At 41.8% G+C, this 24,035-nt stretch overlaps 1 protein-coding gene across 3 annotated transcripts in view; it reads left to right on the top strand.

Annotated features, from left to right (window-relative positions):
• LOC144668097 (KAT8 regulatory NSL complex subunit 1-like) overlaps nt 1–23,444 on the top strand; it is a 249,087-nt gene extending 225,643 nt beyond the window's left edge. For all 3 annotated transcript variants that reach the window (XM_078529886.1, XM_078529887.1, XM_078529888.1), the window contains 6 exons: nt 5,239–5,390; nt 7,813–7,934; nt 8,474–8,540; nt 8,639–8,757; nt 15,107–15,359; nt 18,683–23,444. In XM_078529886.1, the coding sequence (XP_078386012.1) occupies nt 5,239–5,390; nt 7,813–7,934; nt 8,474–8,540; nt 8,639–8,757; nt 15,107–15,359; nt 18,683–18,901 (932 nt within the window). In that variant the 3' untranslated portion in view covers nt 18,902–23,444. The remainder of the gene's footprint in view (nt 1–5,238; nt 5,391–7,812; nt 7,935–8,473; nt 8,541–8,638; nt 8,758–15,106; nt 15,360–18,682) is intronic.
• The last annotated feature ends 591 nt before the right edge of the window (nt 23,445–24,035 follow it).

The raw sequence follows: 24,035 nt of genomic DNA, 5'->3' as shown, positions 1-24,035 counted from the left end.
GTGTTCAATATAAAATTCAAGTGGTATGTTTGGATCGCCAACCAAATTACTGAAATATACGTAGAGATTCTGGTCGCTCGGCAGGAACACTTTGTTGGGACGTGGGTTACTGATCAAATTCAAGTACAGTTGGGTGCACGTTAGGCTGAAGTATAGAAACATCCAAATACGTGCAGGTATACGGCTAGAATTTAACCACCTAAAACCATTCTATATTCCAGCACTGATGTGCTTAGTAGTGCCTGTCCAGAAGGCATTTTAGCTCATTATTTGTGGCATCATAAGTGCATGCTGTTGAGCCTCAGAACCACATGTAAAGTTTAACTATTCCCATTAAATAGATATCCACCAAAAAGGACATGATACAAACAAGTCTAAGAGTAGGGAACTGGCAGAAAGATAACTTTACTTGGAGTCAGAAATTAGCAAGCAAAGCAGTAATTGAACAATGGGAGGCCTTCAAAAAAATTAAAGATTTACATGAATAGGAAAGGAAGGGCATACACACCTGGGTAACTAAAGACATAGCAGATAAAATGAGGTCGAAAAAGGAGGGTTTTGATAACTTTAATGTTCATAGAGAACCAGGCTGAATATAGAGAGTAGAGGAAATCTAATAAAAGGTAATAAAATGACCTTGGAGAAAGCATGAAATAGATTAGCACACGCTTCCCAAACCTTGCTGTGACCCCGGAGTGAAAATTGATAGAACGGGCAAGAATTGTTGAGCAAGATTGGGGTTCAAACAGCAGGGATACATGCTAAAAAAGGACTGAGGCACCTACCATGTTGCAGGCTCTATTGGTGTCAGTGATCGGGCCTCGGAGCTCATCGGATTAGGCCTTGCCCAAAGGCAAAAAAAACGTGCATGTATAAAGGGGCCTCGCTGCCAATCAGGACTGTTAAATCTGAGTCTCCACTTCACAGCTGCAATTGATGCCTTGGAGTTCACAACCCCAGTTGCTCATTCTGCAATCCAACTGGGGAACACTGGATTAGCATTTAACATAAATGGAAACCCAAACCTTTTACAAAAGCGCGTTCTATGTTCTTATAAGATCATAAGAAATAGGGGCAGGAGCAACCCACTTAGCCCCTCGAACCGGCTCCGGCAATCAATAAGATTGATTGATTGTGGCCTTCTCTGCACTTTCCTATCTTCCCCACGCACCTCCCCCCGCCCCCCAATAGCCCTTGACTCCTTTGTCAATCAAAAATCTGTCTAACTCAACTGTGAATATATATTCAATGACCCAGCTTCCACTGTTCTCTGGGGAAGAGAATTTCAAAGTCTAACCACCCTCTAAGAGAGAAATTCCTCTTCATCTCCACCTGAAATGGAAGACCCCTGATTTTTAAGCTGTGTCCCCTTGTTTTCGACTCCCCCAGAAGGAAAAAGACCATCCCAGCATCCACTCTGTTAAGCCCCCTCAGAACCTTACATTTCACTCAGGTCACCTCTCATTCTCCTTAACTTCACTGAGAATAGGCCTCACCTTTCCTTATAAGACACCAGAAATCAGCCCAGTGGACCTTCTCTGAACTGCTTGCATTTTGATTATATCCTTAAGTAAGGAGATCAAAACTGTGCACATTAATCCAGATGCAGTATCACTAACAATATGGTCTTCCTTCCTAACAGCACTGTGGGTGTTCCTACAATGCATGGTCTGCAAAGATTCAAGAAAGCAGCTCACCATCACCTTCCCAAGGGCAATTAGAGATGGGCAATAAATGCTGGCCTCGCCAGCGACACCCACATCCCATGAATGAATAAAAAGAACCTAAGGCCCTGTACAGCTGTCACAACATTTTGCTATTTTCATACTCCATTCCCTTTGTGATAAAGGCCAACATTCCATTTGCCTTCCCAATCACTTGCTGTACCTGCATGCTGACTTTTTGTGATTCAAGTACCAGGTCGCCAAGATCCCTCTGTACAACTGATTTCAGCAGCCTCTCTCCATTTAAATAATATGCTGCTTTTCTATTCTTCCTGTCCAAATGGATAAGCTCACATTTTCCTACATAATACTCCAGCCATCAAATTTCTGCCTCCCTTAACCTGTTTATACCCCTTTGCACACTCTTTGTATCCTCTTCTCAATTTGCTTTCCTACCTATCTTTGTGTCATCAGCAAATTTAGCTATCATACACTCGGTCCCTTCATCCAAGTCATTGATATAGACATTGAACATTTTAGACCCCAGCACTGATCCCTGTGGCACACTACTCATTGCATCTTGCCAACCAGAAAATGACCCATTTATGCCTAGTGTTTCCTGTTAGCTAGCCAATCTTCTATCCATGTGAATATGGTACCCTCTACACCATCAGCTTTTATTTTCCGCAGTAATCTTTGATGTGGCACCTTATCAAATGCCTTCTAGAAATCTTAAGCACAGTCCATCTACCAGTTCTCCTTTATCCACAGCGCATGTTACTTCTTCAAAGTTCCATGATTTCTCTTTCACAAAACCATGTTGACTCTGCCTGATTACCTTGAGTTTATCTAAGTGCCCGACTATAACATCTTTACTCAAAGGTTCTAATATTTTCCCTTTGCAGATGTTAAGCTAACTTGACTGTAGTTTCCTGCTTCCTCACTTTTTGAATAATAACATTCGTTAATTTCCAATTGAATAGAACCTTCCCCAAATCTAAGGAATTTTGGAAAATTAAAACCAACGTAGCAACTATCTCACTAGCGAATTCTTTTAAGACCCTAAGATGAAGCTCTTTCACTTTGATAACTCTTCTTTAAATATCTATAGAAACTCTTGCTAACTGTCTTTATGTTTCTAGCTAAGTTTCTCTCGTACTCTAATTTTTCCTTTCTCATTTATCATTTAGTTATTCTTTGCTTCTTTTCATGTTCTGTCCAATCTTTTGACCTGATCAGACTTTTATGCAGTTATATGCTTTTTCTTTAAGTTTGATACCAATTTTAACTTTTTTAGTTAACCACGGATTGTGGGTCCTTGTCTTGGAATTTTTTTGTCATTGAAATGTATCTATTCTGTATATTCTGAAATATCCCCTTAAATGTCTGCCACTGCATCTCTCTCGACCTATCCCTTAATCTCATTTGTCAGTTCACTTTAGCTAGCTCTGCTTTAATGCCTTCATAATTTCCCTTTTTTAAATTTAAAGTACTAGCCTTGGACCCACTCTTCTCTCCCTCAAATTGAATGTAAAATTCAATCATATTATGATCGCTGCTACCTAGGGGTGTCTTCACTATGAGGTCATTAATTAATCCTATCTTATTGCACAATACTAGGTCTAGTATAGCCAACTGTCTGGTGACGCCAGAATATGCTGTTCTAAAAAAAACTATCCAGAAAACATTCTATGAATTCCTCATCTAAGCTACCTTTGCCCATCTGATTTTTTTTCCAGTCTATATGTAGATTAAAATCTCCATGATTATTGCTGTACCTTTCTGACAAGCTCCCATTATTCCTTCCTTTATACCCCGTCCTACCATGTGGTTACTGTTCGGCGGCCTGTACACCTCTCCCACAAGTGGGAACACTGGTCCAGCATGGTTCAGGTGTAGACTGTCCCAGTAGCACAACCCCCACTTTACCAGCATTGGTGCCAGTGGCCCACGAACCGGAACCCAGTGGCCCAACACCAATATTTGAGCCGTGCATTCATCTCTCTAATTTTATTTACCCTGTACTAATTTGCACGTGGCTCAGGTAATAATCCAGAGGTTATTACCTTTGAGGTTCTGCTTTTTAATTTAGTGCCTGGCTGCTCATAATCTCTATGCAGAATCTCTTTCCTTGTTCTACTTATGTCGTTGGACCACACGGACCATGATAACTGGGTCCTCCCCCTCCCACGGCAAGTTCCTCTCCGGCCATGAGCAGACACCCTGAACCCTGGCACCAGGCAGACAGCACAGGCTTCTGGATTCTCGCTCTTGGTTGCAGAGAAATGTGTCTTATCCCCCTGACTATACTGTCTCCTACTACCACTGCATTCCTTTTTGCTCCTCCTGCTTGAACTGCTTCTGTACCATGGTGCCATGGGCAGCCTGCTCATCCACCATGTAGATCTCGCTTTTGTCCACACAAGTAGCAAGCACCTCAAACCTATATGACAGTTGCAAAGACTGATGCTCCTCCACTATTGTCTGCTCAGTCCTTTTACCTGCCTTGTTCACGGTCACACCTGTCTGTCCCTCACCATTGACCAGAATAGATGACCCTATTCTAACAAGTGTGACCATCTTCTGGCACAAAGCATCCAGGTATTTCTCCCCTCCCTCATGGTGCACAGGGTATATAGTTTGGCTTCCAGGTCAATAATCATGATCAGGAATTCCTCTAGCTGCTAATACTTGCTGCAGGCGTGTTTGTCCTGGTTGGCATTGGCGTTCAGGCGCACCCACATTTCACAGCCCCAGCACAGCACTTGTTATGCCATTGTTGTTTATGTTAGTTAATTTATTAAGTTATTTAGTTAATTTAATTACTTTCTTAATTAACTTAGAAATATTACTATGTATACTACAGCTTTCTATACTTTTTAAATGCTAGTACCACCTTCAACTAAGAGTGATAGGTTTCTTAATTCCCAACTAGCTTACCAGTTACTCACCAACCAGCTCCTTCCACTGCATGGAAGTAAGAAAAAAGTAGGAAAAAAAGTGGTGTGCTGTGACCTGGAATGCATTGTCTGAAAGAGTGGTGGGAGCAGAGTCAATAATGATTTTCAATAGAGACTTGGTTAAGTACTAGAAGAGAAAATATTTTCAGGACAATGGGAAAAGCAGAGGAATGGGATTAATTGGATAGCTCTAACCAAGAGTTGGCACACAACAGTGGCCCAAATGACACCCTTCTGCGCTGTATCGTTCTGTGAGGCAACAGCACTTAATAGCTCTTTTCCAAAATTGCAAGCCACAAAAGGCAGATGGGAAAATAACTGCAAGTAAGGCATATAACAAATGGGTCTGAGTTGGCAGGCCTTCGTGTGCTGGATTAGTGAGGGTGGGGCATAGTTCGATCACTGCTACCTTAGTGCATTGGTGTGCCAGTGATCGGCTCTGTTAATGGCCACATTGACTGTCTTGTATCTATGTTTGAGGAGACATTGCCCTAGAATCTGTTAATAGGTGTCAGTAAATTGTTTCATGAATGTTAATCAAGCTTTGAAATAATAGCAGCATTTGCACTTAAACATGCCAAATTGTTCAGAATTTTTGTTTTTAATTCTTGCAGCAAGACAGGCTCTGTCAGATATGGGGAGTTCATACAGTTCTACAATTAGCTCTCATAGCTCAGCTCACAGCCCACTGCTGCGACAGCTGTCCACTTCATCGGAAAGCTCTGCACAGAATACAACCAACACACAGAGCCTGGCGTCCACGCTGGTAAGGAGGATACTTTATACAGGATAAGTGAAAAATTGCAAGGCAAGGAATTGAACAGTGTAAATAAAGTGTGTGGATAATTAGTTTATATTACAGAGCAAATTCAGACACCAGGTATCTTTTGATGAAGCTTTGTGCTGAAAGTTTGGAGTGTCAGTACCAGAAACAAAACACTTCCCACTTAAACAATGGATGTGTTTTGGTAATCATTTTATTTCTCAGATACTTCATGTTCATGGTGTCGCTGTTTTATCTGGAATTATGTACAGGTGCAAGAACATTATGCCAACCCGCAGTGCCACTGTAATTACCAGTTAAAATTCCTATTTGGTTTTTCTAACCTGTTAGAATCTCAATTTAATCTTCTGTGCTAAATCAGTTGCCTGTTTACCAAAGCTAGAGCCAACTGAAAGACAGCCTGTCCATTCAAATTTACAATATACTCCTCTTTTCTTGCATTGATTTGCTCCTCCCTGAAAATGCTGACTGTTGGGGGTGTACATTATCATGACCTGCAACAGCTTGTGTAAACTTGTTCTGAGTTTGAGGATTGTCATACTTCTTCATCCAAAGGCTATGCTCAGTCCTGTCCCTAAATGCCCCACACATGCAGACACACTTTTCAGAAATCACTGAATCGGTGTCACATAGGAGCCATTGCTGATTTTTGCTTTCCCTCCGCCTTTCTAGCCCAGTTCGTTGAAATCAACTTAGCTAGTCAGCAGCTGTGCCAGCTAACAACACAGAACAGGAGTTGAACAGGTCATGTGTTCACCGTCTTACCCCACTGAGATCTTGGGGAGGAACCCCTGCCTTTATTAATCTGCACATAGGGCGTGAATTACAAAGCTATAAATGTGATATTGGTGTTAAAAAGATGGTTATGATTGTGGTTGTTGGAGGCCAACTACTTTAGCCCCAGATCATGCTGTAGGAGTTCCTCAGCAGTGTCTTAGACCCAATCATCTTCAGCTGCTTCATTAATGTTCTTCCCTCTGGTATAAAGTCAGAAATGAGCTGTTTGCTGATGATTGCACAGTGTTTAGTTCCATTTGCAATTTTCAGATAATGAAGCAGTTTGTGCCTGCGTGCAGGAAGACCTGGACAACATCCAGGCTTGGGCTGTTAAATGTCAATTAATATTAACACCACTCAAATGCCAGGCAGTGACCATCTCCAACCAGAGAGCTACCCCTTGATGTTCAGTAACTTTCCCATCATCAGTTTCCCTGACAACGACCATCCTGGAGGTCACCTTTGACCAGAAATTTAACTGGATCAACCACATAGATACTGTGGTTACAAGAGAATGTCAGAGGCTGGATATTTGTGGCAAGTGACTTATCTCGTGATGCCTCAAATCCTTTTCACCATCTAAAAGACACAAGGCAAATATGTGATGGCACACTGTGCACTTGTATGGATGATTGTAGTTCCAAGAACACCCAAGAAGCTCAACACCATCCAGGGCAAAGCAGCCCCCTAAACTAGCAGTCCATTCACCACCTTAAACATTCACCCCCTCCACCGCTGGAATACTGCAGCTGCAGTGTGTGCCATCTACAAGATCTACTTCATCAACTCCCAAACCTGCAACCTTCAAGTGTGACAGTTGCATGAGAGCACCATCACTTTCCATATTCTTGTCAAAATAAGATATGATCCTGACTTGGACCTATTCCTTCATCATTGCTGGGTCAAAATCCTGGAGCTCCTTAGCTCACAGCACTGGGAGCCCCCTCATACACAGACTGCAGCTCACCATCACCTCAGCAGTAATTAGGAAGGGCAATAAATGTCAACCATGCCAACAATACCCAATTCCAAAAAGTGGAACAAAGAATATCCCTAAGTCATGGGACCTGGGTTCAGCTTCAAGTATGAGCCTATGCAGCCAGCAGGCTGAGAGGAGAGTCCTTATGAATAGGGTTTTGGGTTTTGTCAGTCCAGTTTTTACTGGTCTCTGAGATCGCAAGGATGCTGTTGTAGGGAATTTTGGATACAATTTTCTGTGCTAATTGTCCTTCTAATTTCAAGGTGCTGGTGCTTAATGGGACATTATTTCTTGCTTCCAATACTTGGCAAAATAGCAGTGGTATTGCTGTCCAGATACTTGCAGTGAAGTGAAAGTAGCTTTACCAAGTGTATATATAACTTGGCAGTACTTGTGCTGATGTGGAGGAAGCCGAGAATAAAAGTGGGAAACTATTACTATTACCCCCCACTACTAACAAACCCCATCTTGGTAAAGCACATAAGTTAGCCTTCCCTCTTTCCTGCAGCCTTCCTTCAGAAAAAATAAACTCAAACTTAAAATCTTGGTGAAACCTTGTTCTAGAAGGTAATGTGCTGTTGAATACCTGCATAGCCCAAGGCACCTTTGGTATATTGCAATTGTTTTGAATTTCTTTCCTTAAAACAGCAGGCAGCCAGGAGGAGAAGGGGAGAAAGTTCCTTTGACATTAACAATATTGTGATCCCGATGTCTGTTGCTGCAACCACTCGTGTGGAGAAGCTCCAATATAAGGAGATCCTGACACCAAGGTATGCATTCAGGGTTTGTTCAAAGTCCTCAGATAACATCAATGTGATTAGCAGGTCGAGATTTATGATCGTGGTGTGATGGAGACCTTAGTTTCTTCAAATGTAAATGGTGCACAGGAAAACTGTCCTTTATGGACAATTTTTTAGGTATTGTAATGTCTGCAGTTCTCCAGAAAATTTTGATTTCAACAAGTTAAAAGTTTGTTCTGCTGTGTAATATTGCATGCTCAGTGTGATGTACTGCCATACCAAGGATCGGTGAGTGTGTCCTGTAATGCATTGAGCAAATGTTAGCTGTACCAGCGAGTACTGCCTTGCGTAAGTCATGTACTAGATGTTGATTGTCAGTAGCCTTAATGTAGCTGTTGTAAGAGTAGTATTTGGGGTAGGGGTGTGATATATGTTGGTAATGGGTTGTTAACAGTAATATTCAGTACTAGTTGGTTATTCTGATGCTGACTGAGAGCCCTAGGCACTTCCCAATTCCAAGGATCAGCCAAATTCTTGTCAGGATAACCTTTTCCCTCTCCCCTGTCTAGTTGGCGTGTAGTGGATGTAAAGCCTGATTCAGCAAATCACAGACTCAATGAAGAGGACCATGAAGAGGTAATGCTTTGCAACTATAATACAAATAAACCTTTGCAGAGTTCACTCAATTTGAACAGAAAATTTGTAACAATGTAAAAATGTTACATCTGTTTTAGATGGAGGATTTTTCTGATGCAGTGTTTGCATCTCGGCATGCAAAGTACGAGGAGTTTGAGCGTTTGAGGTGGACAACGTGGACAGCCTCTCCAGTCAGTGCGCAGAGACGCGGAAGCAGGTATTGATCAGGCAAAGCTGCAGCATTATGCTTTGCTTGTACTAATGATCTTTTGAGTTGCCTTATCTAAGCCTTGTTTCCCACAGTGCTGCTGTGTAACACACTGCAAGAAGATTATCTGTGGATCAGCAGAGGACATTGGTAGGTAACGTAGCCTGTCTCCTCCCCACCCCACCGTGCAGGATTCTGGACTCTAAGTGGCTCCCGATGTGAGATTAGGAAGTTCCTTCGTGAAGTATTCTGGATGGCCCAGGTCCCCACTCCATGCTTCAGTGTAAATTTGGAGGGCAAGAAAAAATATGTAACCATTATATGAAATAAGTAAAAGACAAAGGAAATTGATGGGACAATTTAACTGCCTCCAAAGAAACTGACAAGAAGAGGTAGCAAAAGAAGTACAGGATGTATAGAGTTTTTCCAAAGTCTGCAGGACTCATTTCTTACCCAGTATGTTAAAAGCACAACTAGAAAGAGAGCACTGCTGGATCTAGTAATGGGAAGTAAACCAGAACAGAAAAGAGGAGAGTAGAGGGAAACATTTAGGCAATAGTGATCATAACATATCGGGGATTATGATAAAGTTTAAGAAGGATATAAAGGAAGGTGAAAACAAGAGCAATAAATTGGCGTTTACCAAGATAAAAAGGAACAAGAGAAAATGAACTGGAAACATTTAATTGACAAAGCTGGAGAACAGTGGGAAACATTTAAAACATTGATTGTGTGTGTCCGGGAGAAATATATCCTACCAAAAAGAGCAAGTAGCTGGTAATAACAAACTGCCAGCTGTACCTGCTATGTAGTCCTTTGCCTCACTGTGCTCGGCTCAGCTCTGCACTCCAATCAGCTGCTGTTACCTTCATCAACACTCAGTGCTGAACAAGGTCAATTTTTTTTTATGCCCGAGGACACTCTCAAGATTTTTCTTGAGAGCTACTTGTTGATTTTTGGGGGCTACCTTTTTCACTTCTTTTGCAGACTGGTGAGGTTACGTTTTCATTGCATATGCACAAAGTTGGAAGATTTTAACCAGGCAATTACTGTCCTCTTCACTGCGTTAGACACAAAAAGATTCCTCAGAAAAATCGACTAACTTTTTTCAGAGTGCTAGTGAACCCACTGTTGGAAAAGGCTCTTGTTCAGCCATTAATTACAATATTGCACCATGACCAAACAAATAGATAAAGTGATTAAGAATCATTTTGGAAAGTTAAAAGGGGATGTCAATTCACTGAGCCAATATAACATAACAGCAGCTTTTAAAAAGGGCCAAAAACCTAAAAGGTTTTTTAGTCAGCAGCAGTGTGAGGATGTAAGCTACTCCCCTTCCTACCTCCTTTCCCCACTCACTCAGCAAACCCATTTCCCAACCCTCGGAGCCCGGCTCCCACCCTCGCACGTTCTTGCCCCCAGCCCCACTTGCTCAGTGTCTCACCGCCACCACTCTGGCTCTCACACTTGGACCCCATCATCATTTCCTCTTGGCTGGAATGCTGCCACCACTGGGTCACTTGATGCTACTGTTTGTGCTTCTGGGACCACCAGGAAGTTGTGGCTGGTCGTGGAGCTGACCAGCTCAATGCAGTCACCAGGAGGCCAGGGATCAGCAACTGGGTGAGGAGGTCGGGAGAGTCTGGCTACCATTCTCTCCCTTGGTCTGCCTGATAGCAGTGGCTTTGAGTTCAATGTGGGTATCCCCAGGGCGAGGGTGACTGAGTTTCAGTTTACTATGGTCAGGATCTGACCTGTTATTCATCCTGTCTGCATCATGCACTGCCACTCACCTTCCCACTGTTTTCTGCTCCTCCAATTGCAGGCTGTTTCTCTCCCGTGTTTGCTGCTGAGAGGCTCACTAGAGCGATGCTGTTGAGCCTATCAGCAGATTGGAGGAGCAGCTTTTCAAAGATGTTGCCCCTGCCACATATGGGGGCAACTTTTCTCTCATTAGTCATCCCCATGATCAAATTTCCCAGGGCTTTTTGGGGGCTTTCAAGCACAAATTAACCCCCCTCCCTGTGTATTTTGAACTCTGATGCTGAATGTTGGTTTGAGAGTGATGCACTCCTGGAGGATTCCTGACTCTTCCTACCCTCCCAGGTGGCTGTCAACTTGCTGTTCTGAACTTTTATCTGGCTCTAAGTTGACCATCACCTGGAATCTGTAACCCAGGGAGCACTGAACTACCCATATTCCTGCATTGAATCCAGCTGCCCCCAGGCTCAGATCTGAAGTGCTTTGAAATTCCCAAATAGTTCAGGAATTGGAGGCACCACAAGCAGTTATCATGCCATTCTAATTAAAAGCTTAAACTTCTTGGATGCAAGATCATTGTTTATACATTTGTTCTTAACTGGGTCTGAACTATGTTACTGCTCACTCAAAGCCAACTAGCCAAAGACTAAATCATTTACTCAATTTAACCAAGAATCACTGAGATACTAAACAGAGAATCTAAGTATTAGATATCTAGTTACTTAGAATCCATGGGTCCTGCAGCTCATTTTTGAGTTCATTGTGGGAAATTGTCCTCCCCTTCCCCACTATGCCCCCACGAACACTAAGTTCTCAGCTTCCACTCAGATTTCAATTCACCCAGCTCTGTCTCCAAGCACTGTGTCCAGCTCTCCAGAAGTTGTCGCCCAAATTGAACCAATGACAGGTAGGAGGAGGGTTGAGGTCAAACCCACAACTTTCTGAAACAGACAAGAGTCCTACCAACTGAACCACAGTTGACGGGCCTATCACAGATGGGGAACACTTTCTGAACCAAAATTATCATAGTTTCAAAAGGTTTAGATAAGCTGTGGAGATGGGCCTGGTCCAATATGGAGTAAAAATGCTGAACTTGGAGGAAGATTACTTTTAACAAATTGTGGCAGGATATGGCACAGCTAAATTTAAATCACAGAGACTGGCAGGCAGGAATGTAATAAACCAACAGGCAGCCTTTAAAGAAGTGATACCTCGGGTACTGTGTACGTACAAGAGGTTTCGAAGTTCACAGTTGTAAATACTAAGCTCTGCTCAATGGGAATATATCCGACTTATATACCTTGTTCCACAAGAGGGAAAGGGAGGGCAGCCAAAGCCAAAGCTTCCTGAGTGATGAAGAAGTTAGAGTTGGATGGAATAGAAAAGGGGGGTTGCGAATGACAGATGTCAGCTGCTTAATATATGGAAGAATCAGGTTGAAAGCAAGAAGACAATGAAAAAGGAAATAAGGGATTTGAAAAGATTGATAATAGATTAGTGCCTGACATAAAAGGTAATCCAAGGGTCTTGTCTTAATGTATTTAAAGTAAGAGTTTTCAGGAGTGGTGGGGCTGAGTAAGCAGCAAAATGGAGATGCATTGGCGGAGGCAGAAGACCCATGGCTGAAGCACTAAATGAGCACTTTGCTTCTGTGTTTAACATGGAAGGACTATGGAGTAGTGGTATTGTCGCTGGGCTAATAACCCAGAGATCCAGGGTAAAGCTTTGAATCCCGCCACGGCAGATGGTGGAATTTGAATTCAATAAAAATCTGGAATTAAAAGTCTAATGATGACCATGAAACCATTGTCGATTGTTGTAAAAACCCATCTGGTTCAATAATGCCCTTGTGACGTGACTCCAGACCCACAGCAATGTGGTTGACTCTTAAATAAATGCTGGCCAGCAACGCCCGCATCCCATGAATGAATGACAAAAAGCTATGGTAAATTTACTAGATGAGAGAAAACTGGGCAAAGAGGAGGTAGTGGGAAACATTGTGGTACTTAAATTAGATAAGTCACCCAGTTCGGATCAGATACATTCTAAGACACTTAGGAAAGTAAGGATAGAAGTCAAGGAGACACTGGCCATAATCTTCCAATCCTCCTCAAATGCAAGGATGGGCCAGAGGACTAGAGGATTACACCCTTGTTCAAAAGAGTGGAGAAGGATAAACATGACAATTACAGGCCAGTCAACTTAACATCAGCAGAGGAGTCGTCTTCAGAAGCAATAATGCATGAGAAAATTAACTAACTTGGACTAATATGGACAAATAAAGGGGAGACAGTACAGATATGTTGAGGGCAAATTGTGTTGAGCTAACTTGTTAAGAGTTTTTTGTGTTACCAGGGAGGGTGGATGAGGGCAGTGCTGTTGATGTATATAAGAACTTCGGAAAGACATTTTATTAAGTACAACACTAGCTTGTTAGCAAAACTGTAAAGTGGCAGTAGCAACATGGATGCAAAGCTTGGATAAGTGATAGAAAACAAAGAACTGTGGTATATGGCTGTTTTTGAACTAGAGGGAGGTGAGTTCCTCAATATTCTGTATCATGGCCATGCTGTTTTTGATTGATAGCAATGTATTAATGAGTTTTGGGGACAGAGCATAATTTTAAATTTGCTGATGACATAAGACTTGGGTTTAATAAACAATGAGGAGGGTAGTAATAAACTTCAATAAGACATAGGCTGGTGGAATGTACGGGCACATGGTTGATGAACTTCAAGTGAGGTGATCGTTTTGATAGAAGAAATTAGGAGATGCAATACATGCTAAATTTTAAAGGGGATGTGAGAAAAGAGAGAACTTGGGTGCACAATCTGTGAAGGTGGCAGGACAGGTTAAACAAAGCAGTTAATAAAACATATGAAAACCTGGGCTTTATAAAAAGAAGCATAGAGTTCAAAAGCCAGGATGTTGTGCTGAACCTAAATAAAACACTAGCTGGAGCAGTGTCCCCAATTCTGGGCATCTGACTTAAGTAACGATGTGAAGACTTTGGGGAGGATACGGAAGGGAGTGGCTAGAATGGTTCCAAAAAAGCGAAATTACAGTTATGTGGATAGATTGGAGAAATTTGGGTTATTCTCCTTAGTAGAGAAGGTTAATAGGAGGAATTCAAAATCTTGAAGGATTTGGATAGATTGATTAAAGAGGAATTATTTCCAATGGTTGAAGCATTGAAAATCAGAAGGTACAGATTTAAGGTGATTGGCAAGAAGGACCAGAGGTGACATAAGAGGAAAATGTTTTTATGCAATGGATGGTTAGGATTTGCAGTGCACTTGGAACCTCCAAAGGAGCATTGGATAAATATTTGAGAAAGGAGCTAGATCAAATGAATTGCTCGCCAAAAGAACCTGCATTGATCTGATGGGCTAAATAGTCTCTTGTGCTATTCTGTCTGATACTGATTTTTTTTTTGTATCCTCTTGCTCTTTTTATATCTTGCCCATTCTGCAGGATTTCTACTGTTCTCTGCTTAAGTTAAGGATTTTTAGTTTGATACTATCTCTCACTTCCCTTATTGACCAAGGTTGTTCAATTACAGAAGTACAGCTTTTGTCCTCTTAAGGTATACATGAATCTTGTTTTTTGATCATTGCCTTCTGTTCACCTGTAGTTTTATCCGTTTATAGTTTTCTTTAGTCTATTATGGTCATTTTCTGACTCGTCCCTCTGGAAGCAATCTTAATAAATTTAAATCAGTAAATTTAAAACTTTGGTTCTTGACTCATACTTCTTCTCAAACCTAATGTCGAACTCAATCATTGTGGACATTGTTAGCTAGTTGCTCCCTTGCTATTCGATTATTGACAAATTCAGTACCAAACCCAAGATGTCCTGTTCCCTTGGTTCAGGAACATATTCCAGAACAGTGCTCCGTATACACAAGAAATTTGCTGCCTTTGGAACTCGCGTTGTTTCGCTCCCCTGCCAGCCTATGTGCTAACTGAAGTCTCCCATTATAACTGCTGCTTTCGCGACAAGCTTCTCTGATCTCTGCATTTATGCATCCTGCTACTTTATCAGTTACCTGGAGGACTCCAGTCAATTTTTACCAAAGTCTTGTATTCTTTTCTATCCCTCAGTTCTCCCCACAGCATATCTATTGCCTGCTCACCCATACTCTCATTCTCTCTAATGCTTTAAAAGTGTCCCTTGCCAGTATTGCTGCTACTCTTTGTCCATTTTCCTTGGCACCTTAATAACCTGGAGTATTTAATCATGCCCAGCTTGTAGCCAGACCTCAGTGATAGCCACTATGTCACACCTTTTCAATTGAATTTATGCTTCTTGTTTTACTAATTGTGCTACTTGCATTGGTGTATCAAGCTTTCAGTCGGGAAATAGACCATGTCCTGATGTTGTTCTCACACACTTATCACAACCCTTATTTTTTATAACTGCTGTTTTATTTTCAAGCTATTTTCTATATTTTTTCCGAACCTGTAGTATTTTTAGTAATGTTGCACAATTGAATGCCTGGACTTCGCACTCATCCCTTGGCTGTCAGAGTCAGGGATCTTTCTTGTGGATGGAGTGACTGTGATGTAATGAGATTTTTTTATTTCCCAAACCACAGATCTTACAAATCAACAGATGAACATTCCACCCCTCAGCCCGGTAACACAAATCCTTCGACCCCTCAACCTGCTTCCCCTGACGTCAGCTTCCATAGTCTTGGAGATTTACCCCTCACACCTTCACCGTGCAGCCCTTCTGCACCTCCGGTCAGCCCAGACACGTTTTATTCTTCTCTTTCTCGAGAAAGTGCTGGACGGGTTTCAAATGAGGATACACGCTGTTCAACTCCAGATATCGGTCACGAAGAACAGGTGAGAATGAGCAGTCAAACCAGGAGTAACTGTCAAACCAGGAGTAACTGTCACTGTCTCACTGTCTTGAAAATCTAACTGACCTGTTGTTTGACATCAAAGTGATTGTGCACTCATTCATGGCAGACTCTTTATTGTCCCAAGGTCACCAGGGCAAGATGGAACAGTAATTCAGCATAAGGACAGGGTGATAGATGTTAATACTTGTTTAAGAAGGGAGAGCAAGTTAAGCCAGAAAATTACAAAGCAATTGGGCATCCTTTGACTTGGATCATTCAAGGGCTGTGGGCATTGATTGTGAAGGACACATCGTCCTTGCCTAATTTGTATTTTTGCAGAAATTACAATCCATGGACAAAATGAATACAATTCATGTTGAACATGTAAATTTTCAAATGACATTTGATAAGTGCTGTGCCAGAGATTGTAAAACATTAGCCACGTGGTCCCCACATGGTTGACAAAGTGAAACAGTAGGGATTCTTCAGGTTGATGGATGTGAATAGACTGGTACCCTAGAAACCAGTTCTGAGGCTTCTTTTGGTTTCCGCAGACAGAAGGAGAATGAGATTGAAATTTGCTGCTAATCCTAAGTAAGAGGGAAGGCAAACTGAGGTAGAATGCATCAGGGTTTAAGTTAGCAGAGTGGGCAGATAGGTGCATTTTGAAAAATAGAACAGCAAAATGAAAAGATAAGATTCTTCATATCAGAGAAATTGAGAACAGACCTTTTTCATGTGGGAGCACAGATGGGAAATGCCATAAAAATAAATGGTATCCTGGGTTTTGTACACAGTGGTATTGAATATAAAAGACAGGTAGAGTTTGAGTTTTAATATATTGTTTTTCACATAGCCAATTTCCAAACAGTGTCCCATGAACAGCAGTGAGGGAAATGACCAAATAATTTATTTGTGATGTTGGTCTTCAGGACTAATTGGATAGCTCTTTCAAAGAGCTGGCACAGGCATGATGGACCAAATGGCCTCCTTGAGTGCCCTACAGTTCTCTGAATATTGGTCAGGATACCAAGGAAAACATTCCTGCTGCCCTTCAGATGGTGCAAAGGATCTCTTAAGCTGACTTAAGAGGGCAATGGAGCCTCAGTTTAACATCTCATCTGAATGACAGCACTTTCGACAATGCAGCACTCTCTCAGTGCTGCACTGAAGTATAAGCCAAATTATGTGCTTAAAATTCCAGATTGTGATGTGAATCCACAACTTTCTGACTGGTGCGAAACTGCTACCACTGAGCCAGAGTTGGGAAAAACAGGGAAGCAATGTTGAATTTGTACAAAAAAGTGGTTTGACCATAGTTCAAGTACTATGTGCAGTTCTGGACATCTCATCATTGCAAGAGTGTTACAGCCATGTAAAGGAGGCAGTGAAAACTGCTTAGAATGATATCAGGAATGAGACTTTATAGTTGTGAAGAAGCTCAAAAAGCTACTTTTAAAGTAAAAACTAGTAGCTAAAGAGGGTCTCAGTAAGTATTGTCACAATAATGAAAGGTGTTGTCATACAGGACTTTCATATCGATAGCTATGCTGTGTCTGTGTTCATTTGACATTGCTAGCCTATTCACCAATGTTCCACTCAAGAAAGCCATAGATTTGTGCGCTGCCGCACTATATCTTGGTGAACTGGACCCGCCATCATTGCATGAATCAGTATTGACTGAACTTAGGAACTTGCCAACTCACGCATTTGAGTTCAATTTTAATGACACCATGTATGCCTAAAATATGGTGTTTCCATGGGGTACACTCTCGGCCCAAGTCTCGCAAATGTCTTTGTTGGGTTCCATGAGAAATGTGTCTGATGGAATGACACCTAACCTCCTACCCCGCACATATTTCCGATAGGTGGATGATACGTTCGCTATAGTTAAATCTGCAGCTGCCTGTAATAATTTCCTTAAATGTCTTAATGGGCTCCACTCTGCGTTCAAATTCACCTTTGAAATGGAGCAGTCAAATGAACTCCCTTCCATAGGTACAGTGGGCTGAATGGCTGATTCCTATGCGGTAATATTGTACTGAAAGCTGATGTAAGTTGAATTATTATAGCAAGGGAGCCTCTTCTGTGTCAATGGGTAGAGCTGTATAATGCATCCAAATACTGGATAAGTGCCATGTTGTGGCAATCTATGTACGGTGAGATGTTTGAATGTGGTCTTTCCTTCTGTCTGTTAGGCTAACCAAGGCAATCATTGGGAGCAGGAAGGATCCCTAAGCCCATCCAATCTCACTTCTGAGCCAGGATAAATGCAAACTTCTTTCCAGAGAGCTTACACTGAGAGCTTATGTCGGTTAATTTTGATGGCATTATGTTTGGTATCAGAGTGGTGTCCGCATTCCTGCTGTCATGACTATTTTACTCAGTTTGCTGCGGAGCTACCCACAGCATCTCACATTGGAGTACCCAAAGGCTTCCAAAAACAATGCTCTTAATGCTGCTCAGTGAATCACCTGAACTCCCCTCAGCTTTTCAAGTGAGACTGTGCAACAGCATCTAACAGTGCCAGAGCAGGTTCAACATGGGAAAGATAGAGTAAAACTTCCCAAATGCAGTTTCATCAAACACTCCAAGAGGCACAAACAGCACGGGTTAGATACAAAGTAAAGCTCCCTCTACACTGCCATTTTCACTCGGGAGTTGGCATAGTGGCAATGTCACTGGATTAGTAATCCAGGCTAATGCTTTGGGGACATGGGTTCAAATCCCACCATGGCAGCTGGTGGAATTTAAATTCAGTTAAAAAAAATCTGGAATATAAAGCTCGTTTCTGTAATGGTGACCATGAAACCTTTGTCAATTGTTGTAAAAGCCCATCTAGTTCACTCGTGCCCTTTAGGGAAGGAAATCTGCTGTCCTTACCTGGTCTGGCCTACATGTGACTCCAGACCAACAGCACTGTGGTTGACTTTTAACTGCCCTCTGAAATGGCCTCGCAAACCACTCCGTTCAAGGGCAATTAGGGATTGGCAACAAATGCTGATTTTATCTGTGGTGCCCACATCCCATGAAAGAGTAAAGAAAACAACTTTGTGCCATTTCAAACATTTGCCATTCTATGGCCTTTGAGTGAATTTTGCAGTCTGAACTGTACTACCTGTGCCCAAGTTCATTTCATGATTTATGTCATGGCTTAAACCTTTGTATGTGGCATATTTTACACAGGGTGCTGAAAGAAAAAATAAAGCGCTTTCCCGTTAGTCCAGGGTGGACAGAGGTGAAAGGCAGTTGGACTATCTTGTTGAGCATGCATAATGGTGGAATACTGTGTTGTGTCTAATTGGCGTCTCTGATTTATTCCAGACCGTTCAACCATGGGAGAAGCGAGCATTTCCACTGGTGTGTGATCCTGGGACTGAACGTGAGAGTCGAGCTGAAACCAGCCATAGACAGACCAGAAACAGTCGCCGATCATCTGGAAGCAACAGAGGAAGCAAGGAGGCAGAGAGTGGTGCACTGTCCTCAGTTCAGCACAATGACAAACAGAGACATTCTGTACCTCTGCGACTTACACACAGATAAACAACATTTAGTGGCAACTACACTTTGTTCTTGACGTTTGATATTCAAACATCGCTCAAACAAAATTCACAGTTTTTAGTGAATTTAGAGTCCATTTTAGATAGCTTTCTTAGATTAAACTTTTTGTCACCGGCCACAGTTATCACGATGAAGAGGTTAGTTTGGTTAAGTTAGATTCTAGGGTAAAAGCTGGATTGACTGATATTTTGGGTATTTGGCTATATCAGTAGACCTGTAAACAAAGTTGCTAACTTCATTTGGTTGCGTGTAGTGATTATCGATCTCTTAAATCAACAGTGGAGCACACAGACAATGTTTAAAAGCAGTCCTATTTCATCATCGTTTTTTGTTCCTGTTTTGCCATTTTCTTGTCGGCGGCTAAGATGATCAAATGTTTCACTCTTAAGAAAACTGCATCACTTCCTACTTTAATGAGCTTTGGAGGAAGCAGCAACCAAAGTGTACCTTGGCCAGCAGCTCTATCCTGGGGATTAAATTGAAACAAACAATATGGAGGTTTGAATTGAATTTATTCTAGATTTGGTGAGCTGCTCAATGTCATGGTCATGAGCACTTCCTGAGCTAACTGTTTTCAAAGGGGGAAGAAGATTGTTGTATAGTTGTGAATAATTTGGACAATTGGATCCCTGCAACTCACGGTTCCTTACTGGTTTCTGCATTTTGCGTTGAAACTGCTGCAAAGTGGCAGCCTGGAATCAGATGTTTAGTTCAGCGTTGGCATCTTGAAAGACTTGTGGTCAAATCCCAATGGAGTTAAGGTGTTATGTCTGCCTTGGGTGCCTGTGGGAGCAAGGCTGAATCGGCAATAAATGTGCAGATAGCATTCCATTTCTATCATCACAAATAAACCTTCCTCTTTAATCAGCTCGGTGTTAAATGAGGTGACAGCTGTGCGGTCGTCTTGAAGGGAGCCGTGTGAAGGTGGGGGCAGATTTGGGTTAGTGCTCATGCTGTCACTGCAAATGGTGTGCAAAGAGAACACAGGCAAAACCCTCAGCCAGGCATGCACATTTACATTTATTCCCATCTGAAATACTGGCAGTAAGTTGTGTTGAGCAGTGGATTCCATGCTGAAATAATCAAAGATTTAATTTTCTCCATATATAGTTCATTCTGTTTGAACCTTCAGGCAGTTACTTCAGCACTTGATCAGGATATTGAGTTAAAGAGGTGCTACATTGCAGGAACACAGGGGGCTTTAATTGCACTTGCATACAAAACTAGGACCAACTTGGGAGATGTTTAAAATTATATTTTAAAAGCTGAGAACAGTATTCCTGCACAATGACTGTACTGTAAAAGTAATACCCTAGAAGGGAAAGAGTATAGAAGTACAGGAAGTACACAGCAGGCCAGAGAGCACCTGAATGAGAAGAGGCCAGTTGGTTTGGATGAAGACCTTTCATAATAGCTCCCCCAAAACAAGCTGCTGTTTTCATCTCACTTCATGCATTTTCCACCTCATTCTTCACTCACCTTCCTGACCTGCAGGCGTTATTAATTTTGAGGGATGGGATTTGAATTTTCACTAACACCACCAATTCTGTGGTGGAATTGTTGATATTTTCTGGGAGCTAGCGTGAATGGAGGAGACTCGAGCTTTGCAGAATTATACACTCTGATCTTTTTGAACTTTCCTTGTGGATAAAATTTATGAAGGTTGGAGGTGCTCTATCTTAAGTGCTACTTTACTTCAGTAACCTTGTTTTCTATTTTCTGGCAGTAGAGATCCATTAAACACAGCCCCCTATAATGTGATATTGGGAAGAAGGAACAGCTATTGGCACAAAATATCGATGACAGATGAGCATCGACTTCCGCCTAATGTGGGACTTGGCACTTCTAAAGCCAGTCCAATGAGGGAAGAATCCTCTCCGCCCATCGCTTGGTGTATTTTAAGCGCTACTCTTCGGGATTAGATTGTTCTTTAAAAAGAGATAGCAAAACAAATGACTCATCCTTGCCTTGCTGATGAATCCCATGCAAAGCATTATTTGAATGTGGCTACGGCCTGTTCTGGGTCAGCAAGTGGCACGCAATAATAAAAGCCAAACTCCCAAGTTCCAACCATTCTTCTCATTTAGACTGGTGCAGAGATAACTACGCTACTGTGTGGCAGTCTTCCCTGCTCCTTGATTGGGACTGGTTGGTGTAATTCTTTCCCATGTTCATTGAGCCAGGGGAGAGAGGGACAGCGGCAGGGTATGTTGTCTTCCTTTGAAAGAGAGAGACAAGTGCAGGGGATCGACCATCTGGAACTAGTTTGTCCACAAGCTGCTTGTTGGGTGCATTGAGGCAAATCACTTTGTTTTAATTATGGGATGGGAGTGGAGGGAAGGATATGAAAACTTGTGCTTCATATCACGGCATTGGTAATGAAGAGCGTAATGTGTGCAGTCTGAATGCAGCAATTCACTGTAGTAAAACCTAATTCAGGCTGTCACACAGTTTGCCTCTGTGAGCTGCCTGTACTCAGCATATCCATCCATCCAATTTGGGCCAACCTCTGACCAGTGCCACAATGATGGTAATAACGTTTTAAATGTGCATTTAACCAAGGCTCAATTAATTGTTGAGATTAGAAAAGATTGATCCATGTTGGAGGATTTATGTTAGCTGTTTGAGGTTTTCAAAACTGCAAAGCAAAATAGGGGAAACCTGTTGTGATCTGTGGTTTGCTAAAGGTGAGATTTTTTCCAAACCATAATCAGAGATGGGTCTTATTTGGGCTGAGCAGTGGCATTCAGTAACTCAACTACTGCTCTGTTTTCTGTAGAGTGCTAAATGTTCTTTAGTTTTATACAGTTTCCTAAGTGTGACTGTCATACATAGCCCGTGGGTGTGACTGTGTCATGTGCAAGTGATCAATAATCCTGGATACTTTACCTCTGTTCTGTAGCACTGCTGTGTGAAGATTTGAACAGAATGAATCTAGATCAGTGTTAACCTATATTTAGGTTTCAACAAATGTTCCTCTTTTCTCAGTGCTTAGCATTCTGTGAATGCGGAACATCAGAAACAAACAGCTTGGTAAAAAGCATAGCAGATTCTCCCATTCACTCAAAAACCCAATGTATCTTAACTGTTCAGAGCATCACCCTGCCAAGAAACAGCCTGATAGCACAAAACCATACTGTTCAGTTCTTTTGGGGTATTTGCCTTCAAACCTGGAGTCTTGTGACTTAGAACTGAGATTTCTAACCAAATCAGTGCAATCAGACAGTTAGTAAATTGATATGGTCACAGTCCTACCTTTTGGACTTTCCTGTGCTCGTGATAGGGTTAACACAATATGATGTGTCCAGCAATTCATTGCACCCAAAAACCAGCCATCTTCGTTTTCATTAAGACATTTCAGGTCAGTCTGTGCATCCTAATGCCCTGCCTATACCACACCATCTGTTCATTCACCCAGTTATGGTTCTGCCCTTGTGTGACTTGTGTCTCCAGTCAGTTAGTCAAGCTGAGAATCCAAAGTACTTTTACATTTTGCTTAAATGTTTGCATTCATGAGCCTTTTAGTGCTTGTTCAGCCAGGGCCATTTGTCACTTTACCAGTCTTGGAGTTGTGTGCTTTTCGATCATGTGGAGTTGTTAGCTTTTAAGATGCATAATCCAGGTTTTATTCTAAGAGCAATCTGTTTTCAAGTCCTTAAAGAGCTGTGGCTAGGTTCCTCTGGCAGGTTTTTTTTATGCCTGTTTCTGGAATTTTGGGAGTACGTTGGAAGCAGTCTGCTATCAAAGTAGCATAGTTTCAAGTTTCATTCCTGTAAAGAAGGAAGCCACTCAGCCATCAAGCCCATGCCGGCAAAGTAGAAAAAGTGAAGAGGAAATGCTTGTGTGTAAGGACCCACTTGAATCTCCATTCCCACCCAAATTTGTTTTCAACTTGCACAGTCATAAGAATATTGCTTGTAGACTTGAACCTGTCTATAGGTCGACCTGCCTCGTTGAAGCCTGGTAGCCCACCTACTCGCGCACTCCTTGTCGTAAGGGATGGTGGAGTCTGTTGGAGCAACAATGGGTTAGATTCCCATTTCTTAAAGAAGTGATATTTGGTGTTTGTGCCGCAGACACAATGTGGCCATCTCCACTCTAACGTCGTCCCCTATCATTTTGAAAATTGTTCAAACTGTCCTTCAGTTGTACCTGTTCCTTCCCACGTGGTGTCGAAAGCTAGTTCATTGTTAGCTTTGTGCCTGTCTGTATATTTCCATCTCAAAAGTCATTGAAAAGTGTAAAAAAAAAATCAATTTTTTGATCTTTTATATACATTAAACAAAAATTGTAGCTGACTGCTTTGATTGTAGCACCCCTTAGCCTTGTAAAAATGTTCTATTTTGTACATATTTTCTCTTTTTTGAAAGCTGTGTATGGAGGTATGGGCTCTAGTTGTCCTTGCTGTATAGAAGGCTTTTCTTCATGCAGAGAAGCAGTGACTTTATGACTTAATCAACCCTAATGTTAAGCACATCCTGTGCTTATAAAAATTTTAAAAATATTAAAAAAAAGTTGAAGACTTTCTGGATTTGCTGGTGTATTCATTCATCACATGGGTAGACGTTAAGGCTGGCTTACATTAATGTAGTGCTTAACGTGTTTCTTTAGAGTGTGCCTCATTCAATTAATTATTTAGGAAGTGAGTTACTCTTCTTTCCACATATCAGTAATGCACTGCTAATTGTTTTTGGTGGTGTTTCTTGGGAGAGGAATGTTGGCCAGAATAACTCTGCTCTTATTCCAGCAGTGTCGTGGCATCTTTAGTGTGCGCTAAAATCACCAGAACAGCCAGGGAGGACCAGATGCCAACATTTCATCTAAAGATCATCTCTAGCACTGTAGCAGCTCCTTCAGTGAAATACTAGATTGTCAGGTTAGATTGTGTTCTGATTCTTGAGTGATTCAGAAGAGAGAGCATTACCAACTGTGCAATGAGTATCTAGTCTCTTGTAACAATGTGAGTGATTCTGGTAAGTGACTTGGAACTGTGCAAGTGGATAATTCCCTGATACCTAACCACAATCTGCAACACTCAAGCTAGGAGTGTGATGGAACATTCACCTGGAATGGGGTGTGTGTGCAGCCATACCAACACACAAGGCGGTCAAAGCTA

The sequence above is a fragment of the Cetorhinus maximus genome, chromosome 25 (assembly GCF_964194155.1).
Source record: "Cetorhinus maximus chromosome 25, sCetMax3.hap1.1, whole genome shotgun sequence".
In the NCBI taxonomy this organism is placed as follows: domain Eukaryota; kingdom Metazoa; phylum Chordata; class Chondrichthyes; order Lamniformes; family Cetorhinidae; genus Cetorhinus; species Cetorhinus maximus.
Note: the sequence above shows the minus strand (reverse complement) of the source record. Positions and strands in the feature narration are given on the sequence as shown.